The sequence below is a fragment of the Elephantulus edwardii genome, unplaced genomic scaffold (genome assembly GCF_000299155.1).
Source record: "Elephantulus edwardii isolate Elephantulus edwardi_28Jun2011 unplaced genomic scaffold, EleEdw1.0 scaffold00103, whole genome shotgun sequence".
NCBI classification, from domain to species: Eukaryota; Metazoa; Chordata; class Mammalia; order Macroscelidea; family Macroscelididae; genus Elephantulus; species Elephantulus edwardii.
The window spans coordinates 6,702,268-6,727,605 of NW_006399853.1; the positions used below are offsets into that span (position 1 = coordinate 6,702,268).

The window sequence follows — 25,338 nt, forward strand, 5'->3', positions numbered from 1 at the left end:
ATGATTTGTTAAATAAGACCAAAAATGACTGAAAAGCATTGATTTAATTTCCCAAAGCAGTATAATTTGGGACATCGGGCCATATCATCTAAGAAGAAGAACTTAAACATAAATAGTTTGATCTCTGGTGTCTGTGCAATAATCTAGTCCTAGCTTAAAATCAATAAGAAAACATAAAAGATCCTAATAAACTTAAGTTGCTATCCCAAGATGAAAATTGATAAAATGATAAAACCACTTCAAAAGATGATTAATAACCATTAAAGGAGCCCGCCTCCTGCTGCTCTGAGCCTTTAACTGCTTCTGTTAATTAATTGCTAGAAGGCATTGATAGTAAGATATCAGCTGTGTATGAGTAATTTATACAATCACTAAAAATCATCGGCTCTGATAAAGAAAAATTATTATCTGCCAGAAACTAAGTATTGCTACTGTAATCAGTAGTATAATGAAATTTTCCAGATTGTCAAGTGATTTATAATCATTGGATCCATACTAAGCACATTTGTTCTCCCGTTCTGTGCCTACGCTGAGATTTGGATCATTGAATTGTGTAACATGCACTCATTCTGCAAAACCATTGCACAGAGTTAACTGGAACTCAAATATCTTAAAGTGTATTAAAGGTTAAATGGATACACTCATAGTTTCATTTTCTGTGTGAACCATATTAGACTTCAAAAAAATACACTTAGATCCTTTAATTTTTCAATGATCATTTGTGGAAAGACATGGGGGATACATTTCAAAGCTAGTTACTTACATTTCTTTTTATTCAAATATAAATTATAGGAGAATGTAGATGAATAGAATTTTTGGGTACTCACCATGAGTCAAATAATAATAATTCTAAAAAAATCATCCAGGGACATCAGATCAGTCCAGGACTAATCTTGGCTTTATTTCTTATCTTCGAAGCCTATAAAAGAGTGGTAATATCTGCCACAGCTGTTTGCATTGTTATGTATTGTCAAATTGGGACCAACACATTATCCATCCTCCAGCACTTTATAGAGACCATAAAAGAATTTCAGAGGCTAGGAGAGACTAAGAGGCTAGGAGAGAGAGTGCCTATTTGTCTCTCACAGAGCAGCTTGGAGGATTCAAACCACATGTCTTTTGAGTTGTCAGTGCAACTTCTTACTACTAGGCCACCTGAGCTCCCTTACCATCTGCCACTACTACCTTGAAATGCAAAACAAAAAGAAAGTCAATTATAGACTGTTTAAGTGTTGCTGGTCAGATAATTCCATTTTTTCCCCATTTTTAATAATATTTTTATTGGTTTCATGTAATGATTTCTTTAGTTATGTCTCATTCATATACTTTGTTTTATACAATCTATCATCTACATTGTGTTTCAGTCAATCATCCATCAACATTCTATTTTACATTATTTTTAATTGGCTTGCTTATGAAGTTTATATACATTGTGTTTTATGCTATTCTTTATTCACACTGTGTTTCGAACAATCATTTTCATGTATTATGTTTAATAAATTCAAAGACCATTGGACCTTGCCCATAGTTACCCTGTCTTCACTGGGATCCTTCCCATTTGCTTCCCTCCTCCCTCCACCGACCAAACTGTGCAGCTCTGTGGTTTCACCCCTACCTGTCCTCATCCCTCTATCCCCCCACACCTTGTTTCTGTACATGTTTTACTAGTTATCCTTCTATATTTACAATAATAGTCTTATACAGTATTTTTGTCTTTATGAGACGATGGTAGTTCACTCAGGATAATGCTTTCCAGCCTCTCCCAAGTTACATAGTAGTTTTCAAAATCGTTGGTCCTGCGTATTACATAGTATTCCATTGTGTGACTGTACCACAGTTTCTGTTGTAGTTGGACATTCGGGTAGTTTCCATGTTCTTGTGATGATGAAATAATGCTGCTATGAACATTGGTGTAAAAATCTCTGTGTATCAGTTCTAATGTCCTTGTGGTATATTCCTAGTAGTAGAATAGCTGGGCCATATGGAGTTTCTATGTTCAACTTTTTGAGGAAATTGCCTTCGAGAGTGGTTGCACCATTTTACAATCCCACCAACACTGTGTGAGAGTTCCCACCTCTCCACGTGCTCCAAATGCTGCCATTCTATACTTTGCTGATGCTACTGGGCTGAGATGTCATCTCATTGTGGTTTTGATTTGCATCTCTTTTATTGCCAGTGATTTTGAGCATTTCTTCATGTGTCTGAATGTCTTCCTCTGTGAATGTCTTCATATGTCTTGAATATCTTCCTCTGTGAAAAGTCTTTCCAAGTCTTTTGTCCGTTTGTAGTTGGATTATCAGTCTTTTTCTTCTGGAGGCCCAGGAGATAATCTAATTTTTATGAACTGGATCCTAAAACCTCTTACATCAAAGAGCATGGCCACATATGTGTGTGTATATGTGTGTGTCTCTGTGTATATGCTCGAGGTTGTGACTCCTTCCGAAGCTGAGGTCAGTAGATTAATATTTTTTTCTCATTTGTTTATCTCCCAAAACACTTATCCAAATTATTTTAATGCACATAATGGTCTATTCATATTTAGCATGGTTTTGATGTTTTGAATTGGAACTGACTTAAAGCTAACACTCCGGCAGATTTTCAGAGCCAGTAAAATCACATAGGAAGAGATGGCCCATTTTTCTCCTGCATAGCAGTTGGTGGATTTGAACGGCATACCAGTGGGTTGGTGACCTTACCACTTAAGCCACCGATGTAGCCCCAAATATTTTTTTTTTAATCTGGTCTACATTTCTATATGTTGTCCCCAAAGTCCCTAGACCCCAAAGAATTACTCATTCAATTGATAATGAAAATTTCTTTATATTTGCATTGTATTTTAAGATTTTTTTCATTCCTTTTACCTAAATACTTTCATCTCCCCTCCATTAAACCTTGCTCATATTTTAAGAATGGGCTTCTTATAAATTCTATTTTTTGACCACAGGAGCCTGGGAATCCCTATTGTAGCATTTTCTGTTGCTATTACTAGCTATATTTTGCATCTACTTATTCAAACTGAATGGACACACCAGGGCTTACTCAGTTTTGTTCTTAGTCCCAAGAGTAATACTTGCAACACTGCAGGGATACACTTAATTATTTTGAATTAATAATAGCCAAATGAATTAGATGATCAACCTCTTGAACTTTGCTTGAGAGGTGCTATTAAATGGTAAAGATCTCAAGCTTACAACTCCCATTATCTCAGTTTAAACTTCCCTATACTGTTTGCTTGTTAAATGGCTTTAAAGTTACCTAGCCATGCTGTGTCCCAGATTATCTAATTATACAATAATTATGACAATAAACTCTCACTCATAGGCTCCTTCAGGGAATTAAATATCATTTATATTGAGAGTTTATGTATACTTATTATAAGTTTAAAAAAGTGTTACCTACTGTTAACAGAAGCTGTGTTTACATTTTTACATTTGAAAGGTAGAGCACTGTGGAAAACGGTGTGGCGCTTTCTCAAAAAGTTGCAAATAGAGATACCATTTGACCCAGAAATTCCACTACTGGGAATATACCCTAAAGAGACCATAACAGACTTCCAAGCAAAAATATGAACACCCATGTTTATCGTGGTTTTGTTCACAATAGCAAGGAGTTGGAAACAACCTAAGTGCTCATCAACAAAAGGATAGAGAAGCTGTGGTATATTCACACAATGGAGTACTACGCTGCATTGAAAAACAAGGAACTCATGCAATATTATTCAAAATGGGTGACCCTGGAGGACATTATGCTGAGTGAAATATCTTGGTCACAAAAGGAGAAACACTGCATAGGGTCACTGCTGTAAAACGGGACTGACATTGGGTTTGGGGTAAAAATGAGAAAAAGTGGATAAATTTTATATACTGCATTGAAACAGATGAGGGAGAGAACAGTTTAAAAGCCATTATTATAGGGCACTATGATTATTTTAAGAGTCCAGAATGAAGTTTCCCGAGTGGAGTATACTCGGGGTGGGAGCGATTGTATACCAAAGAAGGAATTTTTCTTTTACTTTTCAAAGAGCAAAACTGGGGGTGCGGACGTGGGCAGGCAGAAAAGTGCAACAATGAATGAATGGAAATAAAAAATATCTGTAACTGTTCATTGAAATTAATAATAATAATAATAATAATAATAAAAGGTGGAGCTCTAATGGCCTAGTGGTAAGAAGCTGTGCTGCCAACCCAAAGGTATACGATTCAGCTCCACCAACTGCACCACAGGCGAAAGATGGGGTACCTCCTCTCATGTGATTTACTGCCTCTGAACACCTCCTGGATGGTCAGCTATGAGTGATAGTACATAAAGAAAGAGAAGCAGGAAAGGCAGCCACTTCCTAAACAACATGCCTCCGGAAACCCTATCAACTTTGATAAATGTCGGCAGCTGTAGAGGGGCTTCAGGCCTTTTGTTCATAGAGTCGCTATGAGTCATATTTGACTCAAAGGCAATTGACAACAACAAAGACATCATACTCTTCAGAAAGATTTAATATAATTTTATTTTACTACAATAATTACGGCTATCTAGTGGCTTAGAGATAAGGATTTACACTGGTTTAAGATATAAAGATTACCTCAGAACAATAGTGTTAGTGGTTCAATCTACCTCCTTGGTACTAGAAAATCTAGATTCCATCATAATTTGAAACTCTGTTTTGCATTGCTTACCCTTTGATCAAGCCAAAGGTGGGTGATTTTCGTTTGTGGCCCTCAGCCAGGTTCAAATTGTTTTCCTGTCAAACATTCTTCTAGGTGGTATAGCACTGGTCTGTGCATTGCTGTATAAAGGTAACTCGTGGTTGCTGTGATGCTGAAGACTGTGACAGCGATGTGCCAGTCGTGGTAATGGGCACCCATGGTGGACAGTGTTGGTTGGAGTTTCCAAACTAAATCAAGCCTGGAAGCAGGAGCAGCATCCACTTCCGAAATGGCTTGCCTCCAGAAACTCTATGTACAAACAGTGCTCAGGCCGTTCGTTCACAGGGTCGCTATGAGTCGTCTACGACTTGATGGCATCAAACAACAACAACAACCCTTTGATCATGATTTTTCTACAAATTCTGACATCGCAATGATGGGGACTGGGCCCCTTCCAGTTCTTGTGTTCACATGACAAAGGAGTCAGCTGTTCAGACAGCCAATCCGTCATACATTCCATTTTCTCCCCCTAGTCTATCTCTGTTGCCCCAGGCAAATAGAAACCAATTCTTCTAGCTTAGATGCTACGTACAGGCTTCTGAAGCTTCAAAAGCTACACAGTAAAGTAAGAAATAGAACAGAAACGTTAAGCACATAATTAGACCAGTTAATCGCGATGTCCCGTGAACCCACAGCCCAAAACCTCCAACCCAAGAAACTAAATACCATGAGGTGTGTGATTGCACAAAAGAGCAACAGCAGTGGTTGTTCTTTTGTTTGTTTTCTTTTTGGTTATGTATTACCTTTTATGGTATTTTTACCAATTTAAAAAAAAAACACATTTTGTACATTTATACTAGGCATTTTCTACACTGTGATTTTGTGAATTCCATATGTTTCCTTCTGTTTGACTATCTCTGTTTCTTGAAGTTCATCTTTTTTTCCCCTTCTTTGGCTTACATTCACATTTTCATGTTTCACACCCTTGGCTTACATTCACATTTTCACGTTGATGAAGAAATAAAGATGAGTATCTCTTGCAACAAAATGTGTGAGACTATTTTTTATTGTACTAGGAGTTGTAATAGCTGTTGTTGAGTCAGCTCTAGCTCATGTTAATTTTATGAATAATAGGAGGAATTGTTGTTAAGTTGTATCCGATTTTTATGATCATTGACGTGCTTACCACTATTCTTGATATATAATCTCATTGATATTTCCCCTCCTTTTGTTGGCTGTCTTCCAAATGTGATTATATTGTCTTGGAGCAAGTACAATAAGAGTGCTCTTCAGAGACAAGGAGATGAAATTTCATCTCGGATTTTTTTTAAGATGTTGCCAGGAGGCACTAGTCCTTAGAAAGAGGCATCATGTTGGAAAGGCGAAGGGTCAGTGAAAAAGAAGATGATGTGCCACTAGGTGGATTCACATAGTGTCATAACAACAAACTCACGGATAGCAGAGATTGTGATAATGGCACAGAATAGGACAAGGTTCTGATCTTTTGTTCATAGGGTCACTGTGAATTGTAGTCCACTTGATGATCCAAACAAAAGTAATACAAGTGAACATTATCATACTTGTATTATATGATTGTACACAGCTTTAGTTTGCTTGGCTCCATAGTCAACAGTCTTGGCACCAGCAGCCAGAAAATCAAAAGGCACATTGCCATCGGAAAGTCTGCTGTTAGGGACCTCTCCAAAGTACTGAAGAGCAATGGTGTCTCTCTGGAGACTAAGGTGCGTCTGATACAGGCTTTGGTCTTCGCAATCACTTGTTATGCATCAGAGAGTTGGACAATGACCAAGGAGGATAGAAGGAGAATTGATGCCTTTGAGCTGTGGTGCTGGAGAAGAGTATTGTGAATACCATGGACTGCTAGGAAAACAAACAGATTTGTCCTGGAAAGGGTTAAACCGGGTGGCTCATGTTGTGAGGAGAGACCGGTCCTTGGAGAGGGACATCATGCTTGGAAGAGTGGAGGGACAGTGCAGGAGAGGAAGGCCCTCTATGAGGTGGATTGATTCAGTGACTAGGATAATTGGGATGGGAGTGTCAGAGACGGTGCGATTGGCACAGGACAGAATGGAGTTTAGGGCTGTTGTACATAGGGTCGCTATGAGTCGTAGGCGACTCAACGACACATAACAACAACAACAACATATTTGATTATCTATTTGGCTATCCATAGGTGTCTAGATTTAAAATTCTCTAAGGTTAGAATTCACTGTTGTCCGTTGTTTTTTAAGTATGAATGTTGTTGAGAATTTGTGTTCTGATTCCTGATTTCTCTTATGTGACCTGCTTTTTGTCTTTCCACCTCTGAAAATGTGTGGATCTTCCTCCTCTAACCCAGTCGGTGTGCTCTGGCATGCCTTGTTGTATTTATGGTTTCATTTATTCTGTTAGTCATTCTTTAGTGCCTTTCAGACTTGAGTACCAAGTCTTCAAGTTCTGAAAGGATTTTATTGGTAGGGTGAATTTTATGCTTGCTAAGTTGCTGCCTTCTGCATGTTCTGATTTCATGTTTTCTATCTTAAGAGTTAGAGAGCTTTAGTTCTTAGGGGTACGGAGCTGTGCTGCCAACCCAAAGGCATGTAATTAGAACCCACCATCTAAAAGAGGAAACTTGGCAACCTTCCACGCAATTCACTATCTCTGAAAACCCACTGGAAGGTCAGTTGTGAGTCAATTCTGACTCGACAATACACAATAACAGTAACAAACCTCAATATTTAGTTGTGTGTTGGAAATTAGAAACTAAACCTGTGTTTCTTACATTTTTTTCTGATTTCCTATGACTTTGTCTTTTTCTCCTAAACTCTGGGAATTTCATTTATCTTCCTACTCTGCTATTAAATATTTAATATGTCCAATCAAATTATAATTGCCCAAAGCTTTTCTTTTTTAATTTCTCATTATTCTGTATTTTTGCCCTCCTTTTTTTTACGGCTGCAATATGTCTTCCTAGGTGACCTTGAGACTATTTTTAAAGATAGCACTGGATCATTCTTCTGCTATGTACCTGATTGTGTTTTCTTCAGGTGTCATTACTTTTTTTTTTATATTGAAGTAAGAAATTGATATCTTCCTGCTGGAGGCTTTCTGTGAGGTGCTGTGATCTTGAATTTCCAGTTTGAATTATAAGTGAGGTCCTTAAAAGCTGATTGCAAGTTGTAATTCTAGCATGAGTGGGACTTGTTAAATATAGCGGCTATCCTGGTGAGGGGAATGGTCAGGCATTTCTTTTATCTTGGTTTTAACTATTAACTTCCTTAAAAGAATGTATCTAGACTAGTTCTTACTATACAATGGAAGTCTTTGACTTAATACTCACCCTTCTCACTGTTCTCTTCTGCGCGTAATATTTATGAATGAAAGGAGCAAGGCCATAATGGGACATGTGGAGATGGCCATATCTGACCTCTACTAACTGCATAAAGGAGAACTCTCTCTATAATCAGTACCTACAAAACAGAACCAATTCCCATGAGGTCAGATATGTCCTCCAAGCTCCAAGACCTATTTCTCCTAATGCCAACAACAACCTTACTGCTCTTTTGGGTCCCAAACCATTGCAATAGCCTTTAGAGTACATAAAACCAGACTCATGATTGTGGGCTTGTTGGGGGAGTCGAAGGCTTGGTTAGCAGAAGGTTATAATCAATTAGGACAGCTGTAGAAATGTGCTCACAGACATACACCCTCATCCTTCATTCTTGTGGCTTTAAGCTAGTGTTAACAAAACTCAGTCCTACCAATTTTCAATCTCCCCCCAACTCCACCACAAAATTTGAGCAAAGAGTCCTAGCTTTCATTCCGTTGTGTAGCAGCAGTCCCCAAGTCAGCTTTGTCTCGTGTCGGGTCTCCGGTTGTCTGCTGTGGCCGCCGCTGCTTCTGTAGGCCCGTTCTGAGCGCCACAGCAGACTTTGGCCCTACAGGATGTGTGTTCTGCCTTCTCTGCATCCTCGTTGCTGGTGGCGAGATTCCCCCGAATCTGCTGCTGAACCTTCTCAAATTAGTGGTGAGACTAGCCAATCCCTTTGCGGACAAACTAACATTCTCTATCTGCATATTTCCTCCCATTCACATGGAAAGTCAAAGTCAATGACGAGGAAAGCCATTTGGGACAATAAACCCTCTATTTCTATGTCCTCAGAAAAGAAAAAGTCTCAATTACTCCAAGGTCAGGGTGCCCTGGTGGTGTCCTTGGGGAGATCTGCTGTTGCCCAAAGTGGCATCTTTCTGGCAGTTTGAACCCACCAGGAGCATTGCAGGAGAAAGATGAGCAGTCTCTTTCAACCTGTGTGATTTATAGCCTCCAAAATTCTTCTAGAGAGTCACCTATTCAATTCTGACTTTGGCTTTTGACTTTGACTCCCAAATCAGGAAGGCTTGGAAACCTTGGAGATAAACTGATCTTTATGGCTTTCAGTTCATCCCTATTTTAGCACCTTGACTTGACCCTCTCTTTTAAGAGTTGTGCTGCCAAACCAAAAGTGTATCATTTGAATCCTCCAGCTGCCCCCTGGGTAAAGCATGTGCACTCTCTTCCTGTGAGATTTAGAGATATCTCTGAAAACCTGCTGGAGGACCAGCCAGGAGTCAGTTCGTCAGTTCTGACTCTAAGATAATGAACTTGAGTTTTGAGAAATACCATTTCCGGGCTTTCCTAAAATAACATTTAGGAAAATTCCAGTGTGTGTGTGTGTGTGTGTGAGAGAGAGAGAGAGAGAGACAGACAGACAGACAGACAGAGGGAGAGAATTTTTTCCCTCCTTCTTCCTTACGTTGTCATCATAACTCCATGCATTGCATAACTTGCAAGTATTTATAGGCATTTTTTTCATACACAATAGCCTCGTTCTGTATCTATGTAAGGCATTTGGCATTTTAAGATATTTTGTTATCATCTTAAAAATGTTTTGCAAAACAAAATGCTTTGCAAAGAAGCGCTAATAACACGTATAACCAATCAGATGGATCTGGTATATTTTTGTTAAAATCAGACAAAGAGAAGTGCTGCTAGATGGTAAGGAATGGGCCTTGGGAGCCAACCTCTGACGTCTTCCCCTGCCTGCATCATCACACTTCCATTAGGACCACTTCCTTTCTCTCATGTTTTAATTTCTATTATTTTTACAGAGCATCAAAGTAAGCTGGCTGCCTCCTCCCTCAGAAACACAAAATGGATTTATTACAGGCTATAAAATTCGACACAGAAAAACACCCCGAAGGGGGGAGATGGAAACCCTGGAGCCGAACAACCTTTGGTACCTGTTCACAGGTCAGTGTTCATGTGGTGGCGTCTTGCAAGGTTTCGATGAATTAAATGCTTTATGAATAAAATATGCTCTCACTTCAACGGAGAATTGATTTTTTTCTTTCTGGCAGGTGACATTTATTGGCCTGAACAAGAATAACCTTTATACTTTTTAACTTTATACTCCCTATAATGCGTTCACTACATACTTTGATTTTGGGATTATCATCTCAAGAAATGCATCACGGAATTTTGATACATCCTGAGTTCAGCTCACATGAGTTTTCCAGCATTGCTGATTCAGCAGCAGCTCTTGTTATCAAATAATTTGAAATGCCGTCTAATAAAATGCTTCTAAGTTTTAATTGCTTGATTTTGACACCCCAAGCTTCAACCTCAAGGACTGAGTGGGGGATTAGAAAGTGGAGAGCAGGGTGGATGAGCTGATAAGAGGAGAGATTATCCTGCTTCCCATAAATATAAAAACAAACGTATTTTAATGGTAATATTTGAGGAACTCATAGTGGGTAACATGACCTAAGTCGACTTAGTAGGCAGGTCAGTGAAAATTGGATATAGTTCCACATTGGAGTTTTTGAAGTAAAATTTTAAAATAATGTATTTATTTTGCCTATCTCACTGTCATTGATTTGATTCTGACCTATGGGTTTCTGAATCTGTAAATCTTGACAACAGGAGAATGTCTATCTTATTCCCCTGGACCCTCTAGTGAGTTTCAAACTGAAAGACCTGCTGCTTTTTTTGGTAACCAGAGCAACACACTGCATACTACACCATCAGAGTTCCTTTTTAAGCTGGTGGAATCCTTAATACTACGGCAAACCTTCAATATCATTCATTTTAGACGTGTAAGCTCAGAAAAGAAGGGAAAAGGGATGTGAGAAGGGATGTTAGACAGAAAATGAGTGGAAAGAAAGGATATAAGAGAAAATAAGATAAATCAAATAATGGTGGTACATTATTGGGTGGGAAACAGCTTTGAAATGAACAGAGAGCTAGCTTGCTAGGTCATGTGACATTAAAAAGCTCCATTAGTTCCCGTGTCTCCCTGTAGTCCAAGAGGAGATAGAAAATACAAGCAGTTTCTCTCTTGTCCGTCATAACTCAAAGTCGACCCATAGGTTGTTAATTAGTCTGTCCTTTCAGATCAGGCCCTGGCAAGTCAGAGTTTCTGATGCGTGTACAGCCATGGAGTACTTTCCTATCACTCGGCACTTTATGGAATGATGGTGTGGGCTGGGGTTGCAGGACTGCTCATGCTTTATAGCCCTGGAGAAAGCATGAATGAGTAATGGCCTTGAGAAGGAAAACACAGAGCAGTGGCCCAGGAGAGATTAGCAGACTGGTCTAGAACAATAGACAGCTTGGAATAATAAAGTTCACGGTGAATGGATAAAATAAACCACCGTTGCATGTATATCTCCTAGTGGCAAGAAGCTGCACTGCAATTCCGTAGGTGCGCAGTTCAAGTCCACCAGCTGCTCTGCAGGGAAATGATGAGTAATCTCCTCTCATGTGCATAACTGAAATTAACTGCTTCTGTATACCTGCCAGAGGGTCACCCATAGGTCGGTTGTGACACTGTGGTACACAACAAGCATATATATGTGTATGTGTATGTGTATGTGTATATGTATATGTATATGTATATATTTGTTGTGTGTTATGTTGGAATGGACTCAGAGCTGACCCTCCAGTAGGTTTTTAAAGGCAGTAAAATGCACAGGAGGAGATTTTTGTCAATCCTTCTCCTGTTAAGCACTGGTGGATGAGAATTATGTGCAATTGAGATTTTAATGCACCTTTAAATATATGTATAGATAAATGAGAGAGAGAGAGAGAGAATACCTATTTGCAGTTTCTTTACACACATGTGCATACACATATTCATCCACATACACAAATTCTAATTTATTGTATGTTACTGTTATCATCAAGTCTAGTATGACTCATAGTGCCCCCATGGAAAACCTATCTGGTTCAATTTTCACCATTTTTGACACAATTGAGCCCATTGCTACAGTCACATCTCCTTGTGGGTCTTTCTCTCTTTTGTTGACCGTCACTCCACATTTCCAGAGCATAGCGTCTCCTAGCAACACGTCGAAAGTGTGAGAAATAAAGCTTCCCATCTTTGCTCCAAAGGAGCACACTGGCTGAACCTTCTCTAAAACATATCTGTTTGTTCTTTGGCCAGTCCATGGCATATTTGGTACTCTTCTCCAGAACCACAGTTCAAAGGCAGCAGTTCTTCTCCTGTCATCCTTATTAATTGTCCACCTTTCAGATATACACCAAGTGACTGAAAAGATTATGGCCTGAATAAGACATACCTTAGTCTTCAAACTGACATCATTGCTCTTCAGGATTTTAGGGAGGTCCCTGACAATGGATTTGCTCGGAGCAATGATTCATCTGATCTCCTGACTCCTGACACCAAAATTATTGACTGCGGATCCAAGTAAGATGAAATCATTGACAGTATAACCTACCTACTGCAGTGGAATAATTCTATTAGTGACCTTATAGGGCAGGGAAGAACTGTTGCAAGGCTCTAAATCTTTATGGAAGCAGACTGCCTCATTTATCTCCCAGGGTGTGGCTCTTGGATTCTAACTGCCAATCTGTTAGTTAGCAGCTCAATGCCCAACCCACTGAACCACCAGGGCTCCTTTATACTTGACAGTAGCCTGTTTATTTTTCCTCATTCTAGAAAATTATGTGTATACAATTTTAATGCACTGTTGAAAGTGCTTACAGGAACATTTGCCAAAAATTACATTATTTATTTTGGGTCTGGACAAAAATAGTCTATACAGGTATTAAATCCAAGAGGAAGTTATGAAGTACTTGCTGTATTTTTTAAGAAGCTTCAGAAAAGCCAAGATTCTGTCTCTTATTTTCCTGTTTAAATAATAAAAGAAAGGGAAAATATAAATAACAGATTCTAAAGATATGTGTGTGTTAAGATAACTTGTGCAATATACAATTTCTTTTCAGAGAAATCAAGAATGTTGGAAAATACTGGTGAAAAAAAATTTAGTGTAATTGCTAAGGTTTAAGACTAGAAGTGGTGACAAAGAAGTAAATTCTGACTCATGACAATTCTGTGTATGTCAGAGTAGAACTCAGGTCAATTGGGCTTTAAATTTATGGTTCTTAGGCTAGGCCTTTCTTCTACAGATTTCTGTAGGTGGACTTGAACCTGAACTTTTTTGCTTGACATATGAATTGCATGCAACACTCAAGCACTGCATCACTCTTTGTTGTTGTTGTTGTTGTGTACATTCAAGTCAGAACCTATTGATAGCTAACCTTCTAGTGGGTTTTCAGAGGCCATTAACATTGGGAGGATACTGTCCATCTTACTCCCGATGAGCAGCTGCTGAATTTGAACCTCGTGCCTTTGAGTTGACAGCACAGTTCTTTACCTCTGAGCCACCAGAGCCCTTGCTTCCTTCTTAGGCAGTGATATAATTAAAAAATCACCTTCAGAGACCTGAGATACCACTGTGTCTTATGTGGGAGAATATGACAGATCCTGAACATCACTCAATCAAGTCATCCTCTTTTACAAAGAAGGGATTTAAAGTCCTGAAGCTGAAGCTGTCCTCTCATTTTTTCCCAGTTTTAATTTAAAAAGCTAAAAGTTATAAAATAAACTTCTTTTCATAAATTATGAATATTCTAATAGAAAAATCTAAGAACTAGATATTTAATTCATAAAACTGAAATGACCAATAAACATGTGGAAATGTTCTAGCTCATTAGAAAAATGCAAATTAAAGCTAAAATACAAATACGCTAGCATTTTCCTCTGATTAAAGTGATAAAAACAAAAATGAATGATGACACCTTTTTGTTGGAAGCCTATGAAGGATATGAAAGCTCATACACTGCCTATGGTATAAAAAATTCTAGAGTCTTTCTGGAAAAGAATGAAGATGTGTGTGTGTGTAAAGAGTGAAGATGTATGTGTGTGTGTGTGTGTGTGTGTGTGTGTGTGTGGTGACTTAGTGGTTATTGATTTTACTGCCAGTGCAGAGTTACAAAGTTTTAGTCCACCAGCTGCTCTGTGAGAGAAAGATGGACAAACTCCTCCCGTGTGATTTACTGCCTCTGAAAACCTACCTGCAGGGTCAGCTATTGGTTGGTTCTGGCACAACAAACAACTATATGAGTATATGTGTGTACAGAGTAATCACATTTCTAAAATATCAAAACCCATAAATTATCCAACAATAGGCAGTTAATAAGATAATTCATTGCAATAACATCATGAGATACCATATGTTACTGAAAATGACATCTTTATCATAAACAATATTAAGTGGCATGCTTAGTGCATTCTGAACAGCAAAGATATCAGTCAGACTAAGGTGCGCCTGGTCTAGGCCTTAGTCTTCACAATTACTTGATATGCATCAGAGAGCTGGACAATGAATGAGAACACAGAAGAAGAATTCATGCTTTTGAGTTATGGTGCTGGAGAAGAATACTGAACATATCGTGGACTGTTAAGAAAATAAACAAGTCTATCCTGAAGAGGAAGAAATCAAGTTGCTCTCTGGAGGCAAGAATTTTGAAGTTCTATCTCACATATTTTGGACATGTTCGCAGGAAGGACCCGTCCTTGAAGAAGGACTCATGTTTGGAAGGGTGGAGAGACAGCACAGGAGAGGAAGACCTTGGATAAGAGGATTCGACACAATAACTGGCTTTATAGGGGGAGATGTGTCAGAGACAGTGAGCTTGGTTCATGATGGGATAGATTTCAGAGCTTTTGTCCATAGGGTCGCTATGAGTCACAAGTGAGTCGATGTCACATAACAACAAGTTTTCAAAACATGCAGTTAAATGCTTAATTCGGTTTTCAGTCACTAGTGCTTAAATCCAGATTATACACAAATAATAGATATGAATATATACGTTAAGTTCAGAACAACATCTATACCAAAATATTGATGGTTGCAAATCAATATTAGATTTTCTATTAGAATATTTGTAATATTTTGCCATGTGGGCAAAAGAGCTTATTGCTGTGAACTCTTTGCATGAGTTATATAAACAAATAGAGTTTAATATACTCCACTCAGTATTTATGATCCTAGATTTTTACTGCCTTTTTTGTTAAGTGCCATTGAATTGGCTTTGACCCATAGTGTACCCTACAGTGGGCAACAGAACAAACACTGCTTGAACTTGACTCACTCTCAAATTTCCGCTGTGCTTGAGAGCATTGTTTCAACCACAGGACCAGTCTAGTTCATTAAAGGTCTTCCTCTTTCCCTATGGCCTTCTGTTTTCTGAGAATAACACTCTTCTCCAGGGACTTGCTCCGGTTCAATACATATGCAAAGAATGGGAGACAAATCTCATATCCTCGCTTCCCAAGAAACTGTGGCTATATTTCTTTTTTTTTTATATTTCTTGTAAGACAGATTTTCTTAATCTCTTGGAACTCCATAATATATTCCATTTTCTTTGCTAACATCCCAATTCAAAGCCATCTAGTCTTCTTCGTAATTCCTTATTCCTTGTCCAACATTTACATGTAGATGACACAAGGGAAAATACCCTCATTTGGGTCAACTTAGACTTCAAAATTGTTTCCCTAAATATATAAAATTTTAGAATCTTCACTCTACAAAAGATAAAACCACAGGGACAAAACACTTTTTATTCAGCCACAACTTTTGACCTTTCACCACCACTCCATTGTAGTATGTTGGTGCTACCATCCAACAATATTACTGAAAACATAAAACACCTCAAAGGTCAACTCATTGCCATCATCTTGGAACCAACTCCTGCCTAACTCTCCAGTAGATTTGCAGAATCTGTAAATCATCACACGGGAGGAGATTACTATCTTTCTTTTCTTGCAATTCAAATATTCAGAAGTCTGAAATTAGAAGTGATTCGTGGTTTCTCCAGAAGGTACAATCCACCCCATGTGTTTCCCTTAGATCTGAGTTGTTGGCAGCCATCTTTGCCATTCTTTGGCTTATGGGACAATCCACTTCATGTGTCTCACTTAGATCAGAGTTGTTACCAGCAATCTTTGGCATTCCTTGGCTTTTGAGTGCCCCACAGATTTACATTTTTTTTCCTTGTATTTTTTTCTGAATTGTCACACTAATAATTGGATTTAAGACCTATTCGAAACCGAGGATGATTTCATTTTAAAATACTTAACTAATTACACTGCAAAGACTTTATTTTCTCTAAGGTCACATCTTAAAGGTCTGATGGAAAGATGTGGAGAAGAACACACTTCAATCCTCTGCCTAGAAGGATGTACAACCAGGTTACTCTTTACAGACAAGGGTGGTAAAATTGTCTTGCATACTTTATGCATGTTGTCAAGAGAGACTTGTCCTTGAAAAAATGGCATTGTGTTGAGAAGGGTAGAGAGACAGAAAAAAAAGGACTCTGACAAGATGGCTTGACAGAGTAACCGTAACAGTGACTTCAAGTGTTATAGAGATGATGAAGATGGAACAAGATAGGATGAGTTTCAGATCTGGTTTTAAGTGCAACAATGAATGAATGGAATTCCAAAATCTCTGTAGATGTTCATTGAAATTAATAATAATAATAATATAAAATTTTTTTAAAAAAGATGGCTACTAAGAGTCATACTTTACTCACAGTCATCTAACAAAAGCAATGTGAGTGGTATTTGACTTAGTGGCACATAACAAAAATATGAACACCTTTATTTGTATTTTCAGTGTCAATCATTATTGTCTTCTCTAATACATTACTCAGTTATGCATTTTGTTCTAGGATTGTAATTACATGTGACAGAACCTCTAATTAGCATGGGTTAATCACTACTCTGTCTTAATTTCAGCTGAAAGTTAAGAGAGAGAAGAGAGATGAATTATTTACTATTGATACAAAAACTTACAAATGCACATTCCTATCTTTATGGGATTTTAGGAATCTGGACTTCAAATTTTGAGTCTTTATTCCTGCTGTTGTTTCTTAATGTACAGTTATAAAAGTATATTTGAGAAAGCAAATATAATCTGAGCAGTTATATTTGTAAGCATATATGATAATAATTTGGAAACGAGAATGGCATCCATTTCCTAAACAACATGCCTCTGGAAACTCTATCAACTTTGAGAAACAACAGTTAAAGAAAAGTTTCAGGTGTTTTGTTCATAGGGTCTTGTTCATTGACTCGACGACAATCAACAACAACAACAACAAAATGATGATAATAATATATAAGTACACATATGACAATATAATTCTTACAAAAATTCCATTCACCTCTTTTTCCTTTTAATTTTTAAATGAAGAAATATAATAGCTTGTCAATAGCCTCATATCCATAAATAGACATGACTTTTTCAAAGTCTGTGCCTTCCTCTGCCCTCCTGAGTGAGTTAGCTTTGATAGTGCCTGTTATATTTGCAGATGTTCTGGGATATTTTCAGTACTACTAAATGTCAGGGTTAGCAGGGGTGTGGATTTTTTCTTATCTCTATGATATATAATAATTCACACATTTCATAGATAGCAGAAGTCATTGATTTTCCGTATGAATGATTAGCAATCAAGAAGTACAGAGTATGACCTCATGTTTTCAATGCCTTTAAGATACATGCATATATTGATTTGGTTGTTAGAAAATTGAAAATGCCAGAATAATTCGTTGAATGCTTTAAATATTCAGATGTAGAGACTCCTTCATTTTTTTAAAAAACAATCTATTTGTAAGACAGGTGTTTTTGGGGTGTGTGTGTATATGTGTTTTACTAGGATAATGGGACATTTGTAATAACAAAGTAATTTAGAATTATAATAAGGATTTTAAATTGCTGCTATCAGTTTTATTGTGGAAGCCTATGTCAGCTAAATTTTAAAGTGTTGTTTTTAATTTTTGAGTGCTCTTCAGAGAACATTGTCTAAAATTGAATTTAAGAGTTTTCCTTGTTTTTCATGGCCAATATAGAATAAACATAATGATAAACATGCATGGGTATTTTATGGACTGAAAAATTGAAACAATAACATAGCAATTTTATAACAAGGTTAATGTTAGGGGTTAAAGGAAATGAAATTGTTTAAATAATGGACCATCTTTTACCATAAGTTTGAGTAAGTTAGAAATAGAAAAGAATTAAAGAGCTTGAAGGCTCTTAGTATTGGAATAAAAGCCTGCAAAGGATCATCAGCTTTCAAAAATAAGACGTTATGACAGTCAATAAAAGCACCTGTAGTCTACCTTACTTCTTTGGAGTAAAAAATCTGCATGGAAGCAGCTATAAAATGAATTCACACATTAAATAGAATTACAGATTTCTCGCAAACCACATGGTTTTTTTTTTTATAGAATTACAGATTTCTCGCAAACCACATGGTTTTTTTTTTTTCATCCAAAACCCTAATTTTGCAAAAACTGGAGGAATTGTCTCGAAAGTGACATGGTTAAGCTCTACGGCTTATTAAAGGAATTCTGGTGCCTTAGTCTGTAAGGAGCAGTAATGCCAGTCCAAAGGCCTTGCTTCCCAGGCAATTGAAGTCTACCAGATACTCTACAGGAGAAAGATGGGCAGTCTCTTCTGGTATGAGTTACTGCTTGGTAAATCTAATAAAGGACAAACTATGAGTTGGTTGCTACTTAATGGCAATGATTAAAAAGGGATGGCAAAGGAGAGGAAGACCCTGAACCAAGTGGATTGACACAGAGACTACAGCAGTGGGCTTGAGGGTGCTGGAGATTGTGAGGATGGCACAGGACAGGACAGGATTCAGAGCTGTTTTTCATGGGGTCCCCAGGAGTCATACTCAACTCGGTGGTACCTAACAACAACTGTCAAGAAGAGAAGAGGCATATTGCTGAGCAAATAGAACCATGTGAAAAGGAATGTGGCAGCAGGATAGGAAAATGAAGACATCACTAACCTGTGTTACGTAAATGACACAACCTTGTTTGCTGAAAGAAAGGAGGACTTGAGCTTGTTGCTGTAGAAGATCAAAGAATACATCTTCAGTATCAAGAAGACAAAAATCCCCACCACTGGGCTGATAGGTAGCATCATGATAGGTGAAGGAAAGATTGAAATTGTCAAATATTTCATCATACTAGGACTCACAGTTAGCACCCTTGTTACCAACAGTCAAGAAAGCAAAAGGTGTATATATATATATATAGCTTTGGGAAAGTCTACTGTCAAGGACCTCTCCAAATTATTGAGACATAAATATGTCAGTTTAAGGACTAACACATGCCTGATTCAGGCTATGGTCTTTTTAATCATATGAGGGGCATCTGAAAGCTGAACAATGAGAGGGTAATAGAAGAAGAATTGATGTCTTTGAGTTGTGGTGTTGGAGAAGAGTACCAAATATCACGTGGTGAAGAGTTCTGAATATCTGTGAAAAGAATGAACAGATATGTCTGAAAGAAAATACACCCAAAATTCTCCTCAGAAGCAAACCTGGTGAAGCTTCACCTCACATACTTTGGGCATGTTGTTTGAAAGGACTATTCCTTGTACAGGGTCATCATACATGGGCAGGTGGAGGGTTAGTGAAGGAGAGAGGAAGACACTCAGACAGATAGAGTGACAGTAACTGCAGCAATGGGCACAAGTATGTCAGAGATGATGAAGATGGCACAGGATAAGCCATGGTTCAGACACGTTGTTCATAGGGTCACTATAAGTTGTACTTGATTCAGCAACATTCAACTGCTAAGGAGATGAGCAAAAACTAATTGAGGTATCCTAATTCCTCTTTATATACCTGCATTTATGTATCCTAATTCATCTTTAAATGCTCCTCTACTCTACCATGCCAGCTTTCTTAGCGCCCTACAGGTTCAATGGCTGTGGCTATTATACCAATCCCCAGTAACAAACAAGACCTGTTCCTACAAAAGTCTTTAAGCTGAGTTTGTGTGGTTCTTATTAGCCTTACTTTAGTACAAGAAAAGGCTCCAAGGCTTTTAAAAGGTTTAAAAGTTCACTTACAGTAAGTGAAGATATTATAACTAATTAGTTGCAAGTATGGGTTATTCCAATTCTTTCACAGTGAGGGCAAATTTATATAACATTAGATGGCAAGCAGGAATAGTCAGAGAGAGAGGTTTATAAGCCAGGGGCTGCTATATGTGAATCTGGAAAAGAGTATTTATATTAAAGATAACTTAAACATTTATACTAATAATGATAGAACATCTATCATTTACTGGGAATTCCACTTCTAGTTTAATCTTTACGACAGCTTTTTTTTTTTTTAACTTAGATACTCTCACTTTATTGGCGAGAAAAATGAGGCAAAGAGTAAGTTTTCCAAGGCCACTTAACTGAGATATGGTGAGCAGAAAGTCCAACCTACTTTTACTTAAATTGAAAACCTACACACTTAATTCTGAAACTATAGGTTGCTGATGTGGGCCATGATTATGTGGTTAATTGGATTTAAAAGTCATTATTTAGTATCCTTAATAGCCCAACTCAGGAAGCAACTCAGATAAGATAACGACTTCTAGAAATACAAGCACTTACAGAGAGCCTTTGTCCCTCTGCTACTTAGGACTAGTGAATGAATGAATGAATGAATGAATGAATAAACAAAAATATCACTGAAACTCTTTTTAATACCAGCTATCAGCTTTGGGCTCAGAAAATTGCTCACTGATAGTGATTGTTAGAATACCTCTTGAAGTCACCTGTTCTCATCAACAGAATAACATGCTTTCTAAGAAATAAAACAATTGAATTCTATTGAAACTGAAGCTTAGTTTTTATTGATTTATTGAGTTCACTGTCAAAATAAGACCATCAGGTGGCCTAGTGGCAATAAGATGCACTGCAGTCCCAGAGGTGCACAGTAAATCCAACAGATGCTCTGCTGGAGAAGGAGGGGCAATCTCCTCCTGTACCAGTCAGATCTTATATGACAGTACACACACACAAAAGAGTAAAATAAAATCAAATTTTAAAAAAGTATAAGACCATCAATACTGTCCTACCTGTCTAGTATTTATTGTCTTCTCCGGATATAATTATTATAAACATAAATCCCCTCTATTCTTAAAGTTGTTGTTGCTGTTATTGTGTACATTTGAGTCAGAACCATCTCACAGCTGACCCTCAAGCAAGTTTTCAGAAGCAGGATATCATACTGAGAATATCGTCCATCTTTCTTTTGTGAAGCAGCTGGTGGATTCAAACCATAAGTTTTTGAGTTGCCAGTGCAAGTCCTTAGACTGGGTCACCAGAGCTTCCTATTCTTATAGTGCTCCACTTAATATAATATTAAGGTTCTATGTATATTTTTCAAAGCCTACTATACTTTATCTTACATTTTTAAGTGTTTGTCTTAAAAAGTATTCCACACATATGTTCTAAAATAAATGGAAAATTAAAGACTTAGATAAAATACAGTACTTCAAAGAAATTTGGCAGGATTTTCAGAGATACCTAGGGCGGAAATCTCCATGGGGTGCTAAAATGTAATATAAAAGATGTAATATAAAATATAAATGTAATATAAAATATAAAAGCAGCTTGCTGGTATATGGTTGGAGGAATATTCTGATAAATAACTCGGGCTGACCGAGTGAGACTCCATGGGGAGAGCTTCAAAAGTAGGTGATGATCTCTAAGCTGCCTTTTGATGTCCACTTCAAGTCATTAGTGGTCTTTGCTATTATTCAAAACTAAATTCATGAGATGGAAGGATTCTGAATTCAACATATAGAAATAATTTTTTCTCAAAATTGTTGGAAGATATTTGCATATCAATATATAGTGGCATCTCTTAACTAGCTTTTAGAAAAATATTGATTCATAAATTGTGCACACAAATATTTGCTTGATTTAAAAGTCAAATGACTAGAATCAAATATTGTTCATTCAGAAACATTTCTACTTTTCCGTCAAAAATGGTGCATCTGGTAAAACACCAAACAAGATTCAGTCAGAGAAGTAAATCTAAACCAATGTCAAGCAGATGGTGACCATGAGCTGATGGTGGACCATAGTAACTCTATGACAGGCTAGCATAGCCCTATCAAGATAACTATACTCTTTAGAGAAATAGGCTTCTACATCTTTCTCCCACGGAACAGCTTGTATGTTCGAACTTCTGACCTTTACATACTTCATCAACTGGCTGCCAGACCATCTTGAAACAGAAGACCCAGTAAGAGATAAATATTTGGAGATTTAATGTGATGAATCAGCTGTGCTATTGTGGAACCAACTCATCAAGTTTGAAATCAATAGGTCAGGTCATCAGGGAGGTTAGTCAGGAACAAATCTTTTTTCTTCAGCAAAGCCTAAGACCCACTCTTAAGGCCTTTTAACTTATTGAATCTGGCTGACCTAGATTAGTTAGAAAAATCATCATTACTTGCAGTCTATTGATTGTGAATGTTAATCTCATCTACAAAATGACATCATAGCAACACTTAGTTTAATATTTGACTGAATAGGTGAAATAACAATATCAAAAACAGCAGCAGCACTCTTCTCAGGCTGTACTCTCATGAAGAGCTGAGTCTGTTTTGTAAAATGAGAAGTTTCTTGATAAGACAGCACATTGTTCTGTAAAGGGTTTTGTGTAGATAGATCTATCAAGTTGTCTTCACTAATAGTACTCTTATTACACTCTTTATCTAACAGTACTTTAACAACAGTACTATTATTACACTATTTATTGAAGCTGACTTCCATGTGACATTAGTAGATTCACTTAAAACATCACCTCCTATTAATAGTAAATTAGAATATCTCTTAATGTCATTTTGGTCATCTTCCTTTGGCAAAGATACCTACAAATATGTAACTTTGTATATAAGCATAATTTTCCAAGAAATTATTTTACCTACTAGTTTTCAACATGTATGCAGAGCAGATTATCCGAGAAGCTGGGCTCTATGAGGAGAATTGTGGCATCAGGATTGGTGGAAGATCTATTAACAATCTGTGTTATGCAGATGACACAACCCTGCTTGCTGAAACTGAGGAGGACCTCATGCACTTGCTGCGAAGGGTCAAGGACTGCAGCCTTCAGTATGGACTGAGGCTCAATGTCAAGAAGACAAAGATTCTCGCCACTGGACCAATTGGCAGCGTCAGGATGGATGACGAAGAGCTTGAGAGTGTTCACAGCTTCACTTTGCTCGGCTCTACAGTCAACACTCTTGGCACCAGCAGTCAGGAAATCAAAAAGTGTATCGCGATGGGAAAGTCTGCCGTTAGGGACCTCTCAAAGGTACTCAGGAGCAACAGTGTCTCTCTGGAGACTAAGGTGCGCCTGATACAGGCCATGGTCTTTGCAATCGCTTGTTATGCATCAGAGAGTTGGACAATGACTAGGGAGGAAAGAAGGAGAGCGGATGCTTTTGAGCTGTGGTGCTGGAGAAGGGTACTGAATGTACCATGGACTGCCAGGAAAACAAACAGATTCATCTTGGAGAGGATTAAACCAAGCTACTCCTTGGAGGCAAGGATTCTGGGGCTTCGTCGGACATACTTTGGACATGTTGCCAGGAGGGACGGGTCCTTGGAGAGGGACATCATGCTTGGAAGGGTGGAGGGACAGCATAGGAGGGGAAGACCCTGTATGAGATGGATTGATTCAGTGACTGGGGTAATCGGGATGGGTGTGTCAGAGGCGGTGCAGTTGGCACAGGATAGAGCAGGGTTTAGGGCTGTTGTGCATAGGGTCGCTATGAGTCGGAAACGACTCGATGGCACTTAACAACAACAACAACTAGTTTTGTCCCAAATATTTGTGCCAAAAATAGTAGGCAAACAGAAAATTATTTTATTTGTTCAATTCCTTGAGGACTATGGATTTATCAATTTAAGCTGAGTTTTCAATACCTCAAAAATAAAATATTATTTGGTCTTTTGAGAAGCACAGAATTTTTATGTTAATGAGCTACTTTGAGATTTAGGTAAGAGAAAAAGTTGTTTATATATATAATTTCATAGTGGTGATCCACAGGACATGTCTTAATCTACCTAACTGTGCCATCTTAAATAAATTGTAAAGTCATCATTAGGTGCAAAATTATATTCCTACATTATCAAAAATAATTTTGTTTCCTTTATGCTCTAGTATAGAAGCTAATACAAAATAAAATATGCTTTATGATGGTTTGAGAGACAAAGCCCTGGTATATTCTGCTCAAGTGCAGTAGATTTGACTTCTTCTTTCTTGGCCCACAGAAAACATAATCACTGACCTTGAATGAATGATGGAGACATAAATTTTCAGATTGACTAGTCTTGATTTATAGGCAGGGCTCTTCTGGACTGTGAGGAAAAATGGTCCTTGCTATTTTTTATTATTTCTTCATCATTCATATTTTATATTCTGCATCCATCCTGGGGCTATTTTTAAGGATTCATATTTTTTGTAAGTGAAGGGGAAAAAAGAATATATGAAAATAATTTGGTTTCTTACTGTAATATCACTGCCCTTTCACCCAAAATATTAATAATTACTATGATACCACAAAACAACATAAAAATATCTACTGTTGTCAAAATTTCACCAAAATTTTTTAAAGTGACTAAAAATGCTCATTTTATAATAACTTTAACTTTCTACTTTCTGGAAAATTCTTTCATAGGATTAGAGAAAGGAAGTCAGTACAGTTTCCAAGTGTCAGCTATGACAGTCAACGGCACTGGACCACCTTCCAACTGGTATACAGCCGAGACCCCCGAGAATGACCTTGATGGTGAGTAAGACCAAGTCCCGGTCACAGTTACTGTCTATGGCCTTTGTTACTTTTTCACCAACAGGCCTTAGAAAGTCTATGAGCCCTAGTATCAGGGCATCTATTGCTCCAAAAAGCATCCTATTGCCTCAATGGACTTTGCAAATATTGCATTATTTTTGCAGACTTAAAGTTTTTGGCATCGTTATGGCAAGTAAGTACATTGACACTATTTTGCCAACATTGTGTGCTCACTTCATGTCTCTCTGCCACATTTTCAATAATTCTCACAATACTTCAAACTTCTGAAAGCCCTATGAACTTTGATAAATGTTGATAGTTATAGAAAGGCTTCAGGCCTTTTGTTCATACAACAACAGAACACACTTAATAGTCTACAATATACTAGAAACAACTTTTATATGGAATGGGAAACAAAAAAGGGGGGAAAGGAAATCATATGACTTGGTATATTGCAATATTCACCTTATTTAGGGTCATCTGGATCCAAACTTATAAAATCTTCAAGATATATCTGTACTGCTTTAAAGGATTAGTATTACAATACTCGATATACTTTACTATGGTTTTTTTAACAATAAAATGTGAAATAAGATATTTTTCCTCAATTATTTTGAATAAGCATCTCAAACATTTTATCTAGAAAACTACTAGAATTTCTGATAAAAATCAGGAAATATAAT

General features: G+C 37.5%; 1 protein-coding gene across 1 annotated transcript in view; it reads left to right on the forward strand.

Moving 5' to 3' along the window:
- DCC (deleted in colorectal carcinoma) overlaps positions 1-25,338 on the forward strand; it is a 1,276,184-nt gene that overhangs the window by 1,021,109 nt on the left and 229,737 nt on the right. Inside the window, exons 13-14 of the mRNA XM_006891717.1 lie at positions 9,789-9,930; positions 24,545-24,655. Of these exons, the coding sequence (XP_006891779.1) occupies positions 9,789-9,930; positions 24,545-24,655 (253 nt within the window). The remainder of the gene's footprint in view (positions 1-9,788; positions 9,931-24,544; positions 24,656-25,338) is intronic.